The sequence below is a fragment of the Lytechinus pictus genome, chromosome 9 (assembly GCF_037042905.1).
Source record: "Lytechinus pictus isolate F3 Inbred chromosome 9, Lp3.0, whole genome shotgun sequence".
Taxonomy (NCBI): domain Eukaryota; kingdom Metazoa; phylum Echinodermata; class Echinoidea; order Temnopleuroida; family Toxopneustidae; genus Lytechinus; species Lytechinus pictus.
Window position 1 is genome coordinate 24,300,148 of NC_087253.1, and position 18,402 is coordinate 24,318,549.

The 18,402-nt window shown below is 37.5% G+C and overlaps 1 protein-coding gene across 1 annotated transcript; it reads left to right on the forward strand.

Moving 5' to 3' along the window:
* The first annotated feature begins 2,794 nt into the window (after nt 1-2,794).
* Nucleotides 2,795-18,063, forward strand: LOC129268100 (rhombotin-2-like). Its single transcript, XM_054905685.2, has 3 exons — nt 2,795-3,167; nt 11,688-11,903; nt 13,775-18,063. Exons 1-3 carry the CDS (start codon nt 3,049-3,051, stop codon nt 13,965-13,967), a joined length of 528 nt encoding a protein of 175 aa, XP_054761660.1. The 5' UTR covers nt 2,795-3,048; the 3' UTR covers nt 13,968-18,063.
* The last annotated feature ends 339 nt before the right edge of the window (nt 18,064-18,402 follow it).

An 18,402-nucleotide genomic window follows, 5' to 3' on the forward strand; every position in this document is an offset into this window, starting at 1 on the left:
GAAATACATACCCTTCCCCCAAAAACCCAGGAACCGCCCCTCAGAAGGGTGCTGGACTGACCCCCTTCGACCCCTCCTCCGATTCGGTGGCCCCTACTACTAGACTGAGCCTGAGCAGCTTGTGTGTTTTAAATGTATATCACAATGGTTTCAGAAACGGAGAGTTCTTTGTGCACAAAATATATGACGAGAATTCAGATTTTAAAGAAAGCTTCGTTTATGTATACTGGCCGTGGTCCAGCTAAGAACGTAAACCACAAAGTACAAATATGAATACATGTTCAATTTTGCCCCCAAGTGAAGAGCTTAAAATGCTCTCAATTTTTGACTTATTGGCAACTTTTCGACAATCGCTTGATTTGAAAATCGTAATCGTACCCCGTGGAAACCGCATTTTGATCTTCACAAAAAGTACGAATCGTATGTTTTGCTCATTACGCCACTGGCATCTGACATGTCTGGATGGCAGTATTCCAGCCATATGACAGTCATTACATAATCTTCAGGTGAAATCAAGTTTATCCGGAAGCTCGACATCCCTGAAAGTTGCCGCTTTCCCGCGAAAAACTACACTTCCGAAATCAACTTTTTAACGAATACAATGGATTTCAATAGTGCAATGCACTTATCGGGTAATGTTATTGTCTGTGAAGAGCGGAAGTTTTGTCGCGCTTTCAAACCCGCCCGCCATTGTATTATTACTCAATGAAAGTACTTTATAGAATTATTTCATTGTGTGTAGTTTTTGTTATCATGGGAACGCCCCGTTCCCAAGGTGCAGGAAAGATGGTTTCCTTTCCCTTTTTTCTCATATTTTTCCCTTCTTCATGAAGAGAACACATCCACATGATAGAAGCATTTGTCCCTGCATACTGTTTACATCCCTGCATCCATTCATAACGCCAGGTAAATTGCCAATTCGTTTACTGCCAACTCATCCACTCCTCACATGTTCTACCTACATTTAGTCTAATGGCATTCCATCCATCAACATCTCGTCTAACGTCCATTTGGTCCAATGACCATTTGGTCCTATCATCACTTCGTCTAATCACCAGTTCGTCTATGACCATTTCATCTCATAACCAGTTGGTCTAATATCCGATTTATTTTTCATTCATTTTGCCCAATTAACACTCGGTCTAATTAGACAAAATGGTATATGGTCCAAATGGTTATTGGACCAACTCGTTATTAGACGAAATGGTGAGTAGACTAAATGGCAATTAGACAATGTGGATAGTGGACGAATTGATGATAGACCAAATGATAGTAGACGAGTTGGTAATTAGACGAATTGGCATTAGACCGATTGGAAATAAACCTAACGCCATATACCCTTTGGCGACCTATATAGGCCTACACTTGTTTACTGATATCGGTGATACATTCTGTCCATAAGAAAGTAATTTTTCATTTTACAATATTTGTCAGGCTTTATTTTTTTGTCACATACGCCATGTCGCCACAACATGTATTATCTTACTGTCACAACATAGTATATTGGGCAAAATTGCTCTCTAAAATCGTATGATTATTACCCGATGTCCTTGAAGTTCAAACGGTTAACAAGTGTAAGGGTTGTCGGGACGCATTCATTCATTTTTTGGGTCATGGTCATGGTGATCAAAATGCAAACATCCCGTCTCACATAGCATTTGTGATTAATTCATTCAAGCTCAGTTATGTGGCTCCATCAATTTCACAGGTTTTCCTCCAGGAAATTTGCACGATGTCCTTTATAAACAAAAAGGAGCACACTGCATTGTCAAAAGTGCGATGCATGTATGAATACAATATTATCTATATAGAAAACATTTTGAAACAACCAAGCATTTTATAATTATGTTGGCATTGCTGGATTTCCATAATTGTGGTTGATTGAATCAATCGTAGCTCTTGTAAGATGGGGAAAAGAACCTCCAGTTAAGATCAATGAAATCAAGTGAATTAACCAAAAATGCTGTGTTCAAATTATTTCATCGAAATTTTACACAAACGGTTACGTAATTGCACACTATTTTGTTGTGTCCACAAGCAATACAAAAAATTATAAATGATGTCATTATTTTCTTTTTTATACGATTTTTGTTTATTTTTTCTTTTCCATTTTAATACGTCCATTCATTCAGCTTTTGCCCTTCCACTTGTTTACGTTTTACTATAGAAAATACCAACCATCTTAACTAAAAATTTTACTATTATGATTTCCTCCCGAATTACAATAGTTCCATTGCACTGGTGAAATACTACAGTCTATATGATGATTGTTTGTTTGTTTGTTTTTTATCTCTCTCGAATAATTTATAAAACCAAGGAGATATCCTTGATAAAACCAATGAACATTTATAAAACCAATGTACATGCAAGGTTGAAATAAACTTCAAACATTATTTACATTATGCAAAACCCAATAGAATCTGGCAATACTTACGATCTCCCTCGCCCGAGGCGGAAGTAATAAAACAATCTCATTCACAAAAAGACGATAAGAGTAAAGGGTCATGGCGTGTCACAAATCGAGAATCCGTTGTTCCTTGTATAGTCTCAAAAACCTGTCTCTTTCAAATTAACGAGGGTGTAACATCACATAATTGATCTTAAATCATGAATATTATATGATTTAAATCAATTGAAGCAACAGATAATAACATAAATTAATTAGACATTGTTTGGAGTTATAAATTAGCATACAATGTCCCCTAAACCACCATTGTCTCTTGCGCCGTAAACGAATTTAGTTTGTACAGTAAGACTATCGCAGGTCGCGTGGATGGCTCGCTTGCAGGCATGCGGAGTTTAGATGAAGGTGTGTTGCGAATATACCACCCAATCACCACACACACACACGACCAAAATACTTTTGTGCACGAACTATTGTGTGGCTTGGCACGCGTACCACTCGCTCCCGTACAAAACAGAAAAGGTGTTCAATAACTCTGTATTCATCGAAACTTTTCATCGACTTGGCGCCCGATAAAGGCCAATTCATCCTTCGAAAGAGGAGAATATTCTGAAAGGATACCTGAGGTGGTTTGTTTGAGCTGAATGCTAGCGCAATCGCAGCCATTTGTCGTCATGGGGAAGGAAAAAGTTGTCGCGATTATGAGGAATATCGAGGAGCACCAGCAGAGAGTGGAACGGCACTCGCAGATAGATTCCAATGGGTAAGTTGTTGGGGGTACGCAACAGGTGCATGTATGGTGCATGGTGGTGGTGGCCGTGGTGGTAGTCAGTGTTCATATATAAAGCGTGTTGCTACGACCATGCTACGACAAAGCAATTCTATAGATAAACATGAGTAGATTTTAGAGTGATACTTTTCCTGAAACATTCTTCATGTCTTCATTTCAAAGTCATCAGATCCTTGTTGAAATTTTAAGATTATTGTTGAGCCCTGCTCCATAAAGAGTGTCTTTTGTGAGAACATGCATGAGAGGCGTCTCATTCATTTTACACAAACTGAAATTATCCTTAAAGGTCTAGTCCACCCCAGGAAAATGTTGATTTGAATAAATAGAGAAAAATCAAACTAGCATAATGCTGAAAATTTCATCAAAATCAGATATAAAATAAGAAAGTTATGAATTTTTTAAGTTCCACTTATTTTTCACAAAACAGTGATATGCACAACTTAGTTGCATGCAAATGAGACAGTCGATGATGTCCCTCACTCACTATTTCTTTTGTTTTTTATTGTTTGAATTATACAATATTTCATTTTTTACAGATTCGACAATAAGGACCAATTTGACTGTGTCATATAGTTATAAAACAATGTTAATTCCTCATGTTCAGGGTGGAATTAATCATTGTTTCACTTGACAATGAGGAGAAAATTAGAATATTTCATATTTCACATAATAAAATACAAAAGAAATAGTGAGTGGATGACGTCATCAGTCCCCTCATTTGCATACCGACCAGGATGTGCATATAACTGTTTTGTGAAATTAAGCGAAACTTTAAAATATCATAACTTTCTTATTTTACATCCGATTTTGATGAAATTTTCAGTGTTATGTTTGTTGGATTTTTCTCTTTTTATTCAAATCAACTTTTGTTGGGTGGACTTGTCCTTTAAATTTAAAAAGTGAGCATACCAACATGTAACCATGCTCCAATTGACTGGTGTTATGTTCATACAAAATATTGTACTATAGATTCAGGTGAGATATTTATTTGATAAAATTAACAAGTGTGAGAGCATAATCTTTACTTAAACAATTATTCAAAACGGAGATGCGAAATTTAACTTTATCATGGCATTGGGTAGAAATGTTTCCAAATTGAAATTGAAAGCAAATTTTCAGCTGAATTAAGTCATTTGACCATTTAACGTGATATTTGCTATTTTTAATGGGCTACGTGTAGAAAAACACATGTTCTTCGTCACCGTACTCAGTTAAGTCAGTTTCCGTATGAAGGCATGAGCTTCTTGGACATACGCTTGAACGTTTCTAAAGTCTACTTATTAGAGATAATTATCTAATGCAATTTCCAGCGATTCAGATATTTCAAGGAAAATTATTTTAGAGGTTTCACAACACTTCATACACTGAAATGATACAGGGAGTATGCTCCCAACAACCTGATCATTTGTTATCCTTGCATGGATAACGCTGTACATGCTAATATAGTTCTTTATTACAAAATGTCAAAACCACTCTTTAAATGATAATGATTAAGAAGAAGGAAATGCTGTGCATATTGCATAGTGTGAAAAAATGGTTTAGTATTGCGATAGTTAACACCAATACATTAATTGGTCAATTAAAATAATGGTAAGGGATATATTGGCAAGATTCCAAGTTGTTAGGTGTCTGTACCATTGGTTGTTCTGCTTCGTTGTGTAATTATCTTTATAATTTTTCTCCTCTCCTATCATCTGCTTCTCCTCCTCCTCTTCTTCCTTCTTCTTCTTCTCCCTCTTCTTTTTCTTCTTATTTCTTCTTCTTCTCCTTCTTCTTTTTCTTCTCCTCCTTCTTCTTCTTCTCCTTCTTCTTTTTCTTCTCCTCCTTCTTCTTCTTCTCCTTCTTCTTCTTCTCCTTCTTTTTCTTCTTCTCCTTCTTCTTCTTCTTCCTTTTCTCCTTCTTTTTTCCTCTCTTTCTTCTTCTTCGTGCCCTCACCCTCTCCCCTTTACTTCCTCCGCTTCCTCTTATAATTATCCTCGTTCTTGCTCTTCTTCTTTTTCATCTGATCAGTCGTCACCATCATCACACTCCCCTTCCTCTCCTCAATCTTTCTTTTCATTCCTTGACTTTCTTCAGAAAAATTGAATCTCTGCGTATTGTATTACGTCAATCACGATCTGATTTCATAAAAGGGTTAACAATCCTTATCCTACTTGGAGGCAATTTGCACCCCTCATTTCCCATTGAGGACACCTGTTGCACCCTACATCCTTCCTTTACCCCTCCCTCACTGCCTGCGATCCTATTTTCAATGTCCATGACGTCATCAACCGGCATTATCTTTATTAAGTTATTTTTCAATTGCGTGGATGCAATTTTCTCTATTTCTAGTGCCTGTCTCGATAGATCTGTCTTCGTTTTCCGGTTCAATCTTCGATTGTCTTTTAATTTTATTTTTTTCGCGATATTCTCAAAAACCTGGAAAGTGGTTAAATATCCTTTTAATGGAAATATCATGGTCTCATGGGCCGTTTCATAAAACTTGTTGCAATAATAATGATAAAAATGCAGTAACAGTTTAAGATTAATAAAATCATTCGATATAATTGGCCAATCGTGACCTTGTTAGAGAAATTGTGCATTAAGGGATCCGTATAACTGTTTGGGAGTCAGGGAAAGGCTGGTTCAAAGGTCTGGAGTCGTTTGTGAGAGGGAGAGGGAGGGGGTGGTAGGTCAACGGGATGGGATGAATAGGGCGGTGGAGAGGGGGGGGGGGGGTGAGAGGGCATTCTTGCAAAGCTAGAGATCCCGGAGCGAAAACATTGAGTATAGTTTCGTTTTTAATTCCTATTCGGCCGGCATGGTTCATGGCCATGGCAAAGAAGGTTTATCAAACAACTACGGAGGAGATCGTGAGAAACTCCATGGAGAAAGTCATCTACACAACCTCAATGTTTGTACATGTAAACATAGCCACACCCTGTAACGAGTAACATACAACTTCACAAGGGCGCTCGAATACACATTTATGCGAGGAACACTGATTGGTCATGACCTACGGTAGAGGTCAGCCATGACGTCACAATACCCCATCGGCATCTCATTAACTTTGTCAGACGTTTAATTTCCGGGTTCTGCCTTTCAGCTTCCTCCAGTCCTCCCCTTCCACCGCGGAGTCATCTGTTCTCTCCGCCGAACAACCCTGTTTCACTGCAGAGAGGGGATCGCCCGAACCTGGTTTGAATTAGAAAGCTATTAACCTCAATTCTCTTCGATGAAAACACGGTGGAAGCAATTGACGTTCCTTGGGATCTGGTGACCTTTGAAGATCATGGAGAATTGCGGAAACATTCAACATTTTCTCTAGAAAATGAAAGAAGTCATGATTTCTTCCGTTCTGAGATCAGATAACTCGTTTAAATTCTTTATTTTCACCATTCCAAAAAAATCTGAGTATTAATTCCTCATCATTAGGGGGAGGGGGTACTGTAATTATAATTGTGGAGTCGTTGGGCATCATGGTTGTCCATAGATTTTCATGGAAATTGAATAGGCCTACTAAACAAGTAATGAGACTTCAATCTCGGAGTATGTACATGTAACCTTTTAAGTCCCTTTCACAATTGGTGGTGCGACTACTTCCAATCGTTGCGATTGTGTGCATTATATATTGTGACCAAATGATCGCAAACGATCGCACGAGCAATTGTGAAAGCCCCTTTTAAAAACAAAAATGTTGTCATGTTGGTCCACCCTAAAATGCCTCGAATCGTATTCATGATACACTGAATATACACGAATAAACTATAATGTACCCGTAATCTCGATCCAGGCTATTGCAAGCCCCCAACCCCCACCCCCATCGGGGCGCTTCTTTTTGATAGGCCTACAGACATTACTCGATGTTTAATTTGCTGGCCAAAGTAAAATATAGTGATGTAGAGAAGTAGCGATGGAAACAAAATCAGGATTAGCCCAAATATCATTTGGACTCCCCTTTTGCAGTACTTTGGACATTTTGGACATTCTAAAACTTACCATCTAGGGTTCCCTTGGAAAGCAGGCCAATTTGCGAAAATGGGACAACCCTGTCTTGTTAAAGAAAAATTAAATTGTACTTCATATCGGGAATACTCCAGTATTGCCAGCGATCTTGCCAACAAATTACGAAAGAGTACGCTACACGTTAGGCCACATGGCTACAGAACCCAACACCAAACCATGGACCTACTAGAGATCCCATGACCAAACTGACCGATCGTATGCCAATGTAAACAGTGGCATCACGTGATCGCGGACCATTGATGGATTGCTGAAAACGAGATGCATATAAAGAAGAACCAGATGAGAGCTATTCAGACAGATAACGGCCACTCCTCAGAGGTGAACAGGTGCCTTTATCTCTGGTCTGAACACGGTGTCACTATGGTTTCTATGACATGGCGAAGAGGAAGACGAAGCGAACCTCGACGGCTCCACGCGAGCAACAGACCAATGGGTATGAACACGGCTTCTTGCCTTCTCACACAATGCTGCAGTCACAAGAAAACCGACTCCAGACCGATCTATTACTTTATTATCAATGACTTACATGTACCATCGGTCGGTTTGGAGTCGGTTACGTTGGTGTGACCATGGTAGGTCCATGGTGTGACAGTAGCATTGTTATCCCTCTTTCTATGATTGAACCCGAGTAATGAACCTCTCCTTGGACACGGACAATATCGTTGATAAGCTGTTCATGATCATGGCCCGACTGGAGATACCGGTCTCAGTATTAACTGCAGAAAGATTTGTAATCAAACGCAACGTGGCTTTCAACCAATCAAATGCGCGTATTCTGGACTATAGCGCTTTTGAAGGTTGGAGTTGCGTTTAAACTCAACTCCTCCTGCAGCCAGCACCAATTAGGATTGAGATGAATAATTCAATTTGGAATACAGTCCAAGAATATTGTTTCAAGATGGTGTCTTCCCGGCAGAGTGTCATCCAGGAGCATTTCTTGATTTTGTTTTGTTGAGTCACTGCCATCAAATGCCATTGTGGGGATACCAACAAGTCTATCGATCGGCGGCATCGTTCGTTAGAACGAATTTCCCATTGGATAGACAGGATGGCGAAGGAAGTTTTTAATCTGGGAATCCGATTCCCCTTCTGATTCTCATTAATTTATTTTGGTATATCAACCTCCTCCCCCTTTTCCCCTCCCCGAAACTCTTTTTCTTAAAGAGATTGTATTGTTGGAATGTATGAGCCGACGTATGACGAATTGACAATGGCGAGTCGTTCTCTCTAACCCTATTTCTTGAAATGAAGAATTGTATTTTTGGTACAAACGCAAAATTATTTCTGTATAAAGAAACAAAAATAGAATAGAGTACTTGATGTTATAGGAAATGTGATCAAAGGAGAGAAAGGCTTGATACACTATACAAGTAGCAGGTCGGCGTACGCTGGCTAAAACGTCCAGGGTTTCGTTTCACTTTTATGATAACAAGTTTGCAATCAGCCAATCAAATTGAATGATTTCAGGAGCTTTAAACTGTTATTATAAATCGGTAATTGTAACAACAAGTTTTATTAAACGGAGGTGTGAAAGTGACTTTAAACAAGATTATTATGTATATAAAGAGTCGCAATTGAACCAGAGACGAACGCAAACATTCAAATGCAACAACTTACGCGACATGGTATGTACCATGGTAAAAATGCTCCGGTATATGATGACCCATGCATTTGCCTTTCGTGTTTTTAAAGCAAGATGGACCATATCATTTTCTCAGCAGAAGTTATTGATGAATGTGGATATGTTGCAGCTGTGGCTCGCATAAACCACCCACCACATTATCAACCAAAAATACTGGACCTAACCGCTGACAAAAATATTGCCTCTGCGGTGTGGACCTAACTAAAAAAATATCGTTTTTGATAAAGAGATTAATAAACCGTCCTTAATCTAAAATAAATGGCAATGACATGGGGGATATAAAGAGTCTCAAGACAGACTACCTTACCGATGGTGTTATACTGACTACTGCATTACGTGTTTTAATGGATATCATCTCACAGTGATGGACATTAACAAAATGAATTATAATGACAAACAGTCTCGGTGAATGCAAACTCGAAAGATCAAAATTGTTTATAGATTTACATGGGATTCTTACAGATTTCTTACAAAATGCAAGATTGAAAAGGCAGTTATTGATATATTATCATATAAGATTCGTAAATTTGTTGTCTTTTTCATAACTATCAATAGTATTTTTGTTTTTATATTCCCTACTTTATTCGTTACTTTGTAAGGAAGGCCTTATTGAAGTTACACTCACTGCTCAAATGCATAGTAAAAGAATCGTAATCAGATGTCATTAAGGTGATGTTCTACGTGAGAACAACTCCGGAACAACTTCCAGATAGAATGTACAAAAGTACCCGCATTGGTTTAAAACTAAATCATGTAAGCATGCAACCATCAAGACAGAGTTCTCCAAGAGGGGACCCAGGGGAGGCTCCTTTACGAATGGAATTTTACAGATTTTACTCAAATTATTATTTATATAGACTCAAATTGGTATCTAACGTTAAAATATATTATTTATCTATCGCATGTATACATGGGTTCTACAGTTCCTTTGGAAGGAAGTTATTGCGTGCATTTCTAATCGCATTGTTTCTCCAGGGTTGGGTATGCCAACATTGCTGTCCGAGTGTGAACTACGGTACTTCCTGCCCAAAGTCCATAATATTTACACACGCTTTGGAGTTCTTCAGTGTCTTACGATACCATCAGGTTCAAAGAGTTCATGTGAAACCTGTCCAGTCGATGGCCATTTCACTATGCTCTATGGCTGTGGTCATGGTCGTTCCTGCGTTCGGTATTGTTCTTTTACCTTTTGTTTTTGTCCAGGTAACTCCAACATGACCGGACATGGTGGCTCATTGGTAAGGCGCCTGTCAGGAAGGCCGTAGGTTCAATTCCCGGCCGAATCATGTCAAAGACATTAAAATAAGGGCATTTCTGTCACCTTGTCCGTCGCTCGACGTTTTAGAACGGAGAAGGGCTAATACTTAACATGTTTTGCATAAACTTTGAGGAAAGGACTCGTACTTCTCACCCATTCAAAATCAAGGAAAGTTGTCGGCTGAAAAAACATTTATGAATTGCGCCCCTGAAATGACGATGACCCTTTTCTTTTATTTAAAAAAAAATCTAATATATATTCTTTGACCCTCATCTCAATATCTTAGATATTCTCATCTCAAGAGCGTTTAATAAACATAAACTTGGCATCACAATATATCATTTCTTTGTAATACAATATATATTTGTTCGTATTTTTTGCCCCTCCTGTTGAGGTTGAGGTTTTCCAGATACGCCACAAATAAGGGGTAGTCCATCCTGTCTTGCATCTGATTCAAATGGTAATAACTAGGATATGTTCAAGATACTTTAGAAACCCTAAGACTGTTGCTTGTCTCAGGAACAGGATTGAGATCAGCCTGATTATACCCACCCCCCCCCCTCCTTCCATTTCTGATTAAAGAACGAGATATCCATTGATCAACTCTACAAATGGCAAGGCTTTATTTGCAGCAAGTGCTAGAGTAGCAACAGGTCATCAAAGTCCACTCACTTCCGCTTGAAGTGTAAAGTGCAATCATTGATTAATGATGGTTAGTTCGATGACCATTTATCTCTCTTATACTGAGATAAGCCACATCCGCTATTGCTACATGTATTCTTATTGTGCTATTAATAAACACCTGGCGCTACCTGCAGGGAATTCGGGTCTACAGTCCTTTCATTTTGTGTTCAGCTGTTAGGGTCCAGTATTCAACGAACTATTACGTTGATACCCTTTTTTCTTATCAATTCCTCATGTCCATTCCTCTTGAAGATTCAGGTGATTTGGTCCAAGGCAATATGAGCAAATCCTATACTAGTTCCTCAGACCATGGACCTACTGGTAAGTCTCATTGCTAGACTATTTGGTCACAACGAGACTTTGTCTATTGAATTGATGTCCTAGTCCTTGTCAAGTTCTTGTGTCCATTCTTCTTGGAGGATTTGGTGCATTGGTCCTTGCAGTAGACACAGATCCGATTCTTTAGCCATGATATGTAAATTAGATATCCTTCTTATCTTATAAATTCTATTCTTATCCCATACTGTTCCTCAGTGAAACTATTGACAAAGTCCTCAACGTGAACCTTTCCTACCTCGAGGCCACGGATGCAAGGAGTCCATCATGGATCGCTACTTAAGAGCTCTTGATAAATACTGGCATGAAGGCTGGCTCTCCCATGACCTTTGCAAGTGCCAACCGGGGATATTGACTGTCAATTATACATCAAACTTCCATTGGGTCCTTGACTGTATCTAGACCTTAGTAGGTCATCGGGTCTGAGTATAAATTGTATGTATAGACACAGATACAGATTCAATAATTCCTCTTATCATGGACCTACTATGTAGTTAGTCCGAGGCCACAAATCATTAATTTCATTGCTCTTACATGTGTTCTATTATATTCTCATACTTTTCCTCAGTGAAACTGTTGATGAAGTCCTCAACGTGAACCCTTCCTACTTGGAGTGCCACGGATGCAAGGAGTCCATCAAGGATCGCTACTTCTTAAGAGCTCTTGATAAATACTGGCACGAAGACTGTCTTTCCTGTGACCTTTGCCAGTGCCGACTGGGGGAAGTCGACTGTCACATGTACAGCAAGCTTGGAAGGAAGCTCTGCAAGCGGGATTATCTCAGGTTAGTAGGTGTGAATCTTTGCTGAAAACCTCTAATGGCTTCAAGATTTTCGTAGGGGAGTTGTTTAACCCTGTGCATCTCTGAATTTAGACATTTTATGCACAGCTCTCTTAATAAACTGTGCTTTAAAAACATTGCAGTATTGGCAAACCCATATTGTCTGATAATTTCTGATAGAGCAGTCTTTAAGAGGATTGAAGGTTGCCACTTGTGTCATAACTCCAAAATAGAGCTTTTTTTTAGGTGTCCACACAATTCCTAGATATTGCCATATAAGGATTTTGAGATACAGTGGATGTCAAAATTTATCAAATTACCTGGGCTTTGTATTTATAAATTATAACATCAATCGCAAAAGTTGTAACATTGGCCAATCATAAATCATTGCAACCACATATCGTACAAAAGACTTAATAAATTCCCAATCAGAATGGTGTTTCAAATTTTTCAGTTGGTCACTAATCATTGTGCTGAAATCATACCATAGGGCCTTCCCCCACCCCTCATCAACAAAAAATCTATTCTGTTACAAAATGATGTTGATAGAAAATATTAAAGGCCTTCATTATGTTTACTTTGTACATGAAGTACCGTGTTAACTCAAACTTTTATTTGCTTCGATCACATGGTCTGATCAAATGGGATACTTCCATGTACATTGGCAGCACTAGGATTTTTCAGGGCTTTTTTGAGTTTCCACTGCTCTTTTGAGCATTTCAGGGGCAAAATCGCCCAAAGCCCTCATGCAATTTTTCCCTGACCCAGTTATAGTTTTGGGTGGGTGGAGTCCACCTCAATGACAAATTTCACAAACTTGAACGTGTGCCAAAGCAAGCAGAGACAATGGCTGTCGTCCAAAGCTCCCTTCATAATGACTATTGTTCCAATCGATCATTCCAATGACGGATGTAATTGATGATATAACGTGATTTTGACAAGCAACTTGCTTGAAGTGGATAACTCTGTGCTGTGGTGTTTTCCTTTTATTCTGAGTAAAAGTGCATTGTAATAGGAGTTACCGATGGATCATTGTTCTTTGGCTTACACCCTGCTGGGCTGTAGATACGGTGTTTTGGGAGAGGATGACTGTTTTTATTGGGGGGGGGGGGGAGGAGCTGATAACCCTTTTTATTGTCAAATTTTCTGGGGGGGGGGGATCTGAAAGTTTTTGGATTAGATAACCCCCTCCCCCTTTTTTATGCTTGTCAAATTTGAAGAAGGAAAATGTCAACACTTTCAACTATGCCGACCATTTTGTCACCCCTTCCCAGGAGTAAACCATTACTACATGTATGTGCTTTTACTCAAGGTCAGTGGGTTTGTGTGTGTGGGCGGGGGGATGGACAATGGGTGATACTAGAAATGCATTTACCAACAATCAGCCGTCACCCGCCCCCCCCCCTCATCCTAAGGCTCCTGCCCTGCCACTGGCCAAATGGGTAGAATATCTCATGGGTCATTTTCAGAGAAGATGTGTCGCATGCAGTTGATCAAAAACTTTGTAATGTTCAGGGCCCCGTCTTACAAAGACTAAGAGTTACGATTGATCCGAACAACCTCAACTATATATGGAAATCCATCAATGTCATAATTTTTTCTACAGGAAATTCGCACGATGTCTTTGTTAACAAAGATAAACTCACTGAATTTTCAATAAAATTATGAATGTATGAACATACATGTACATCAAATCTTGAAAATGTTTTGAACAAATGTGCAGTTTTTATATGTTGACATTGCTAGCTTTCCATAGTTGTGGACTTGTGGTTGATCGGATCAATTGCAACTATATTTAAGATGCGGCCCAGGTATCCTTTTCACCAAAGAAGTGTTTATTTACATATTTGTATTCTCTTCTATTTCACCCACAGATTATTTGCCCCTAGCGGAGTGTGTTCAGCTTGCAACCGTGCGATCCCCGCATACGAACTCGTCATGACAACCTCTTCCGAATGCCGCTACCACTTGGAATGCTTCAAGTGTTCGCAGTGCGACAAGCATTTCTGCGTCGGGGACAAATACTTCTTGGTTGGGTCGAAGATTATGTGTGAAGATCACTGTTAAGGGCCATCTATTCCCTCCCACCCCATTTACATGCGAACTTGGTTGGTGATAAACTGATTGATGATCTTTTTCTTGTGTGAATGAGATGAGTGTTGCAGATGGAAAACAACCATTGCCCAAGGATAATGGTGCTATGTCAGGAACGAAAACCTTCGCATCCTGGCTAAGAACTTCAGGGTCCAAAGATTTGTCCTTTGGTCAAGGATGTGACTTTGATACGACCACTGCCTTATTTATTCAGATGAACTGACAGAACTTTTCCCAGATACATCCAAGAAACTGGTTCCAATCAATAAGTCTAGGAAATGTAGCTTGAGTGAGATGAACTTGTCCCGTTTTAAAAAAGTTAACTGGCAACTTCATTTGAGGGACTTGACGACTTTGTATGTGAGCAGCTTCTTGTTTTAACCTAATGCTAACTGGTACTGATTGGACAATGTAAAAAGTCTATAAAAGAATTCAGTTGTCAAGGGCATAAGGTTGAACTTTAATATATCTGCTTGTATCTAGCATGTTGCATTCACTTGCCATCAGAGATAGAGTTGAGAACTATCTCTAAATCATTATGCCTTCTTGCTGTTGGACTGAGACACTTGCACAAATGTCGAGGGAGATTCGTTTTATCCTCTGGTCTTGTGACTTGAACCTGCCCGTATCGGCTCCATCACTGATCACCATTATCAGCTATTCTTCGGTTGGCACAATATATTCATGAAAGAATAGTCTTCAGTTTTTGTAGAATGTGATTCGTGTTTGTAGTTTTAATCTTGCATGATTGATCGTAGGATGTTAAGACATTCCAATTATCATACGTTACATTCCGCTGTACATACAAACAACCAATGTAGAATTCATCAAACCTTATGTTTTCATTCATTTTTTTTTAGGTCGCAAGCACAACTAATGTCACGTCCGAAATGTTGGACAGAATCACATACCTGTCAAACGTGAGGGTTCGTCAACTTGTCGATGTTTCATAAAGCTGTTAGTAATTTAAGAGCCACTTTAAGAACGACTGGTGAACCTTTCTTTTACATGCTTAACTATCGCCAATGAACATTTTGGTGTATGCCATTTACCACAAGAAAGGATCACCAGTTACTGTTCATAAAGTAGCTATTAACTTATGAACAGCTTTATGAAACACCCGCCAGGTTTGAAAAAAGAATCAGAGCCAAAACAAATTGGACGGTTACTTATAATTCATTTATTTATATCATTCTGATCACAATATGCATATAAAAGTTACTTGTAAGTAATATTTAGTTTCTTAATATTCACGTTAAAAAGATATCTATTCATATTTAAAAACAAGTTAAACACATGGTGGATTAAGTGTATTGTAATAACACACACTTTTGGGGTAAAATGATTAGGCAAATTAGATGATTTTCATCTTACTTCATGATTCCATTCATCAAAGTAATTTGGTATTTTCATATTCATTGATACTGTATATATAATGTGAATTGTATCATTTTTTTAAGATCTACATTGTAAGTAAGTACAAAGAAGCTGGAATATTATCTTTTTGTTTAGAAAGCACAAATTATTCAAAGTGATCTTTTGCTCTTTGCATTTTTTTCTGTATATTTCCAAATTAATTCGTGAAAATAGTGATTGTCACTTATTACATTAACACTGCATTTTCATTGCACCCTTAATTAATAAAATAAGCTTTGAAAGCTTTAGGATTCATCACTACCTGTTTTTTTCCAAAATACTACTTCCCAACTAAGATATAATGCAAAGGAATAGTGGTCCATAATTTTTTACATAAACATGTCATTTCACAAGTGCTTTTATAAGATATGGTTGATCGAATCTGACCAATCATCTTTTAGTTCTATTATTTAAATGATATTCTTATCTATGGTATAAATAATATTGCCCCTTTTCAACCAAGTGAGGTTTGATTTATATTCGTGTTTGAGTTTTCTTTTAAAGATCACAGCGATATATTCCAGAAGTATTCAAGAAGACTGCTCAATTCATCTGGCAGTGTATTCACAATATTTTTAGCAAGTAAGCATACATTTTTATAAGGAAAGCCTTAATATTCATATATTTATTTAGGACCCTTAATATAACTGATTTTACTATATATTTGCTAATTGTGTAGGAACTAGAAATTACAAGGTGTATTTGTATGTCCCAAGTGTGCTACATTCCAGAATTATATTTTTAATTTACCAGATATATATCAATTTCATTAATCATAGTGATCATTTTTATTTTTAAATATATATTTGTTGAATATTGATAGAATATTCAATCTACAATGCATATATGCTAAATCAGCTGAGTTATGTGTGCTGTTACATGATTTTTCATTTATTACTTACATGTATTAGTCTTTGTAAAAAGTTATAAACTTTCATACATTTACAAACAATATTAGGTGCTTTGCACGAATGAAAAAGACTCTATACATGAGTTTCAATGAGTCTTGGTGTGTGTTTAATAAAGCTGTTCATACATGCAAGTTACAAGCGAATTTACAAGGGACTGGTGATCCTTTCTTGTGGTAAATGATATACACCAAATTTTCATGGATGTTGATTTAGCTCATGAGAAAGGATCACCAGTCGTTCTTAAAGTCACTCTTAACTTATGAACAGCTTTATGAAACTCCCACCTGCAATGATGTACGTGTAGCTTTGTAATGTGTTGTACATGTTAATTTTTATTTTGCTAATGCTACGTTACAGTTAATACTAAACTTTAACAAAATTAGACATTTTGTACAATATTAATTCTCAATATATCAATGTATTTTACATTTTTAATAATTGTTTTATTATATTTTATAGCTATATTTTGTGTAAATGTATAGAATGTTATGTATGTGAGTGACATGGATAAGGTACCCGAGTTACATGAGTTTTATTGGGATCCTTTCCATGAGATGATTTTTAATAAGATGAATATACATACACCAGTCCTGTGACCTATATATATGTACATCCTTATAGTCATACCACAACTTTTAAATACTTAATGGGGGTGTTTCACAACGATTTAAGTGTGACTTACATGTAGAGTTGCACTTAGATTCCCAGTTGCATGTAGCCTTTAGCCAAGGCACTGGGCTTTGATATTTCCCAAAATGCACCATCAATGCGTGTGAATACATATAGACTAAGATCCAAGGCACACCAGCATGGTCCAACCATCACCCTTGTTAACGCACTGTGCCCTAGTCTATTTTCCAAACCCTATTGGGCGGACAAGTAGCGTGCAAGGACTTGCCCAAAGGCTAAGTTGCATGCCATGTTATCCAAGTAGGCATCACCTCATTGGTCAAATCATGCTGAGAGGATGTGCTACTGCGTACCAATCAATATGATTGCACGTTAATAATCATGTTCATGTCAGCATTTAAAGCAGGATTCTAATGGAGCAATGCAAGAAACTAAACTTGCAATTGATCGCAAGTCAATGTTAGGTCCAAAAATCAATTCAAAGTCATGCATTTACATGTACATGTAACTGCAAATATGTGATTGATTGAAGGTCTGCTTCTTGCAGTATAAGCTGGTTTCCTTTAGTTAAATTGATCAATCAATTGTGAATTCGGATTGGAAATTTGCTATTGATTGCAATTTTGCAACACATCCCTTTGTGAAACACCACCATATCTCCTACAAAATAATCATGAAGCAACATCTCTGTAATAAAAGCATACAGTGTGTAGAATGCATTCATGTATAACACACAATTGAATAAGTATAGCATAGCTTAAGGATAAATGGCAAAATGAAAAATGGCAATTGAAAGGACCCATGTACAGAACAACATTTCACAAAAAATAGTTACACTTACAATTTTCCTCTTTGAGGATATGATACATGAATATTCATGTGCATTATAGATTATTTCAGATTGAAAAGAATTTGGACTAAATGGCCGTATCTGATTGCATTAGCTAGCTAGTCTTCACAATCCTATAAATTTGCAGTGATGGTACATTATACATAGAATGTAAATGTAAATGCTGTACATTAAACTAGAATAAAAGTGTTTAAGTAAAAATTGTGTTTGTGACTCATTCAATGACTGTACATAGAATAAAAACTTTTTAATTCATCAAATAGTACATTTGTCATTTTTTCTATTTCATCAGTTTGATATGCCTTAATGAGAGTGAATTGAAAGTTGAAATCTTTGTGGTGTGACCTTTGGGGGTTATTGATTTATCAGATAAATCTAAAAGGGGGCTAAAACAAAGCCCCCCCCCCTAATAATGTTAACTTCATAGGGATTTTTTTTTTAATCAAAAGCAGCTTACTTAGACAAATTTAAAAATACTTCAAACAAAACTTTTTGAAAGTTTATATGTTGCAATTAACCATGCAAGTTTTAAAGAAAAAAAATAGAAAGTACAAAAACTTTTGAAAGTTGATATATAAAAATTGCAAAGTAATCAGGCACA